The sequence below is a fragment of the Perkinsus marinus genome (genome assembly GCF_000006405.1).
Source record: "Perkinsus marinus ATCC 50983 genomic scaffold scf_1104296976042, whole genome shotgun sequence".
NCBI classification, from domain to species: domain Eukaryota; phylum Perkinsozoa; order Perkinsida; family Perkinsidae; genus Perkinsus; species Perkinsus marinus.
In genome coordinates, this window is record NW_003200547.1 from 6,507 (window position 1) to 11,155 (window position 4,649).

Here is a 4,649-nt window from a genome sequence, read left to right on the forward strand (position 1 = left end):
ATGAGCGTACTATAGATGACAGTATCGGTGAACTGACCAAAATGCCTCTACCAGGAGGACGTGAGAATCATCCAGGAACATATAATATTTCCGGGGGGAATTCATTTTCAAATTTCCACGAGGCTAGTTTCCCATTTAAATGTCATCACATGAGTCACTTCACCAATTGTCAACAAACCCTGTGTGACGTTATTTCTCAAAGCTGAGTTGGTCCCTGACCAGGAATCGAACCCACGAGGGATCTCTTACCAGTTCTTTCCAATCACCGACCAACTGCTCTGCCTCCTCAACCAACCTGTTGCTGACCAAAGCGTCAGTCATACAGCCCAGAGTGATTTCATTGGGACGGAAGATGGCGCCCGAGAGCATAGCCGATGACGATTTTGATGACAACGGTGAGGACGCCTAACTCGGAAAAGGTACCCTCGCTGGGACTCGAACCCGGGACCTACGTCCATCGAGGCCTTCCTCCTTCCCTCCCCACCACTACGACTCCGCCAATTAGACAAACACTGACCGGTCGATATCAGATAGTTCCACACCTGCAAACTGCCATAATATCGTGGCGCGTGACGCAGCAAGACCAGCACTACCTTCCAGCAGGTCCTCACATCTCCTCTTCTACCACACTCCTTGATAATCGACGAAGCTTCAGCATTGTCGCGATCAGAGGCAACTCGGATTTGACCCCTCCCATCACCCCCCTCTGATGCTCTGTCGCTGCTCAACCCTGACAATAAACTATTGTCAAACTTAGCAGCATAGCGTTGTTGTTGTTATTATTGTCAATGATAATAACAACAACACTACTGCTGCTACGTAACGTATTTTCCCGGCCTTCGCTGTAATACTCATCCGATGACCTACGACCAACTACTATACGCTTCCAATACCACTCGCTCCACAACAATGCCGCTGCTACAATTTTGAAGATAAAAGGCATTTTCCGATAGATGTATCACAATAGAGCATCAGGACTCTCCCACAGTCCAGAGAGAAGTTCCCGAGAGCAGTCCGAAGCTGCACATTAGCTTACAATTAATAGCCGCAGCAGAGGTTCCACCAAGATTCGAACCCGAGCCCGATGATTCAAGGCCCACAGTGCTAACCACTACACTATAACCATACAACTTCGAGAACAGTCCCAATGAGCGCTGCATCGTCATCAACTCCATTGCCAGGTAATCGACATTTCCTCACGATCAGACCCACCCCAAATGTTAGCCTCCTCTTCTTCCTCTTCCTTCGACGATGCTTCCCTCCACGCCTCCACTGCCCTTTCCCTCATCACATCATCACCAATCTTGCCACCTTGAACAGCCGTGGAAGCCGCCAGTCCAGGTGGCGGATACAACCTAAAGCGGCCCCCACCCGAGCATATTCCAATCGATGAAATGACCCCATCCACTCACGGGGGCGGCGGCGGCGGCGGTGGGGAAGGACCGGACAGAACCTGATGGGCAGCACCCGACGAATTGATCGATGCGTTCGCCACCAACCGCATAGCCGTCGAACTGAGCACCACCACAACATACACCCAAAGTCCTACCCTCCTCCTCTCCTCACCTGAGTAGTAGAGCCAACATGGTCTGCTGATGGGAAGGGCCTCCACCAGGCATAGCAGCAGTAGCAGCGGTGACAGCATTCCCCCCAGTGGTTGCCAGTGACAGGGCCGCCTGCTGCATCAGAGCTTCCACAGCCGACTAAAAATAATCAATAATTTTGTCATACCACACCACAGCCACATCGTCTATCGAATACACGATTGCCCGACCACCCAATTACGTTCATCCCCGACCTCGAAGGCCCCTCCCAGCCGACCTCGCCCTCTCCCGAGCTCCTCACCTACCCTCAACGCACATCCAAATTCGATACACATCTACCCTCCAACTTACCATCATCTCCATCCTACTAGCGCTACCCTCAACGTGGTCCTCCCTCATGAAGTCCGGTACCGTCCAACCCGGTGGTGAGCCGGGAAGGAGGGACTCCGAAGACGACACCAACGGAGCCGCCGTCCCCGCCGAGGCCGAGCTCATCCTATTAGCATCGTATGGCCCTACCAACAATGAAAACAAAAGTCTTATTAACTTCATTAGCAACTAATACCGATTAGAATCACGACACCAACCAAACCCTAATACCATGGCTGCTGAGGCCGACCACCTCAAATTGACACACTCCAGCATCGACGCCTACTACACCTCTACTACAATTTGATCGTATTTCCCCAAGGGACTTGAAAACACTTCTCCCCATCAAGCACTCCCGCACAGCAAAGGATCCAATATACTAGCAATCAGAACAAGATTTCGCTGCCCAGTGTTGGAGGAATATACCTCTGCTTTCCTAAGCTGACCTCAGAAATTTCCTTACTGATTATGAGAGTTCATATACGAATACAGGTAGAAGTGCATGAAAACAATCAAGATTTTTTCTCAAATTTTCTCCAGAATTTTCATACCGTCACCAACACATTCCCATCATTATCAACACTCGCTCGAACCACGACTTACTTTGAGGTGATAGATACGTACTATCAACTGTACTGGGAGTCCACACCCTAGCCGCCTCCGGAGAGAGCGTCACCGCAGCCGGAAATTTTCTGCTATTATGTAGCCCTCCACTCGACGACAAGGGCGTGTCCGGAACTTGAGAATAAAGACCATTGGGCTTCCATCCGGGGCTACCCTGAACCAAACGATTATTCAAATCGTGAAAAAACGAAGATTTGGGAACACTAACGCTCAACGACGAAGAAATCTGAATAATAACAACTCCGCTGAACAAAAATTAGGAGGGGAAAAATATGCACATAGCCAACTACACGTGTTGGTGACAATATGAAACTTCTGGGAGGAAATTTTCACGGGAGCACTAACGCTTAACGACGAAAAAATCTGAATAATAACAACTCCGCTGAACAAAAATTAGAAGGGGGAAAATATGCACATAGCCAACTACACGTGTTGGTGACAATATGAAACTTCTGGAAGGAAATTTTCACAAATTCTTATTACTTCCCGTATATTTCTACCTCAATTCATATACGAACTACTATAATTAACGACTCATTAAAGGCGCTGCCTCGTCGAGGCAGCAATAATCAACGAGTTAATCTACGACCATTGGCTCATTGATGATGAGGAAACTCCCGCTGAGCTCAGCTGAGGAAAACCAACTTTCTTTCCAACACTAGAACCAGACGAGCCCTATCGCTGCTCTCACCCAATATCTGTCCCCTGCCTCCTCAGGACGCAACGGACTCACTCCAACAGCACCGCAGTAGACATCTAAGTAGATTAATATACCACACAATAGGTACTTCGAAAATATACAAAAAGTTTCAAAAAATCAAATTAATTTAAAATTCAAACAACACGTCTTCAATACTAAAGTAGACGAAAATGTTATTTCACTACGGCGCGAAACGACACATAGCCAAAATCCGTCTGTCCACCAACCTCTCTCCAAAGGCGTTGTACTCTGCCACAACGAGCCACTCGAATAACTGCTATTGTATGACGACTGACATCCTCCAGAGCGCATCTGCGTTGAGGAAATGCAAGATAGCAAGATTTCCTACTTACACCAGGGCCATCAGCGAGAGCCGTCTCCAAGTTGAGTTCCATCGCTTTTTCCTGACCAGCATGTGCGCCCGATACGACGTCGTGATCTGAATCGAATACAGTGCAGTTTCAGAACTCGTTTTACGCGAAGTGGCGTGGTAAAACTCGGTGAAAAACGCGATATTCGCGGTGATATGCACTAGTCGTGAAATATGTTTTTCACTAGTGTGTTTTTTATATCACTTGGGTGAAACCCTAGTGTTGGAAGAATATATGTTCGTTTCCTCACTAGTCATACGAGTCTATATACAAATCTGCGTAAAAGTGTATAGACACCAGTGAGAATTTCCTCAGAATTTTTTTCATATTGCCGCCATCACATGTAGTTGACCACGCGCATATTTTTCATACTGGCCGAATACAGCCACTACACGAATGAATTTCTACCACAAATATGAAGCTGAACTTCTGCACTGAAAAATATGATGTAAAGTAAATACAAAAATACGATGCCAATACTAAAATATTATACCGAATACAGTGGGGTTTCACCCTAGTGATATGGAAAACACTAGCAAAAATTATATTTCACGACTACTGCATAGCGCAAATATCGCCTTTTTTCATAGAGTACTACGCCATTTGACGTAAAACGAATGAAACTGCAATCAACCATATAAAGTAAAAATACAAAAAATAACAAAAAATACGAAAAAATGCAAAAAAATGCAAAAAATACAAAAAAAATACAAAAAAGGAAAATACAGAAACATACATGAAAACTGCTTGTATTGTGTATTTTTCCAAGCAGATTACGATCATATACATCACGACACTCAACAGAAGTATCTCCTCAGACTCACTTAAGTTATCATAATCGTTCAACAACAACGATTCATACACTCCAGAATTCTGAGGCCAATTACCCACACCTGACCACAACACATCCAACCAATCGCCATAGAGACTGTGAAAATATGCACATGTTCAAATACACGTGTTAGTGACAACATTGAAATTTTGAGGAAATTTCTCATAGATTTTACTGGAATTTTCGTGTATAACAAGTGAGGAAACTCC

General features: G+C 45.7%; 1 protein-coding gene across 1 annotated transcript in view; it reads right to left on the reverse strand.

The window, feature by feature from the left end:
- Positions 1-1,165: 1,165 nt before the first annotated feature.
- Pmar_PMAR028391 (conserved hypothetical protein) overlaps positions 1,166-4,649 on the reverse strand; it is a gene marked incomplete at both ends in the record, with an annotated part of 5,435 nt that continues 1,951 nt past the window's right edge. The window contains 9 exons of the mRNA XM_002764821.1: positions 1,166-1,355; positions 1,413-1,514; positions 1,567-1,703; positions 1,786-1,845; positions 1,896-2,059; positions 2,628-2,691; positions 3,229-3,293; positions 3,587-3,676; positions 4,433-4,501. Coding sequence (XP_002764867.1) covers positions 1,166-1,355; positions 1,413-1,514; positions 1,567-1,703; positions 1,786-1,845; positions 1,896-2,059; positions 2,628-2,691; positions 3,229-3,293; positions 3,587-3,676; positions 4,433-4,501 — 941 coding nt within the window. The remainder of the gene's footprint in view (positions 1,356-1,412; positions 1,515-1,566; positions 1,704-1,785; positions 1,846-1,895; positions 2,060-2,627; positions 2,692-3,228; positions 3,294-3,586; positions 3,677-4,432; positions 4,502-4,649) is intronic.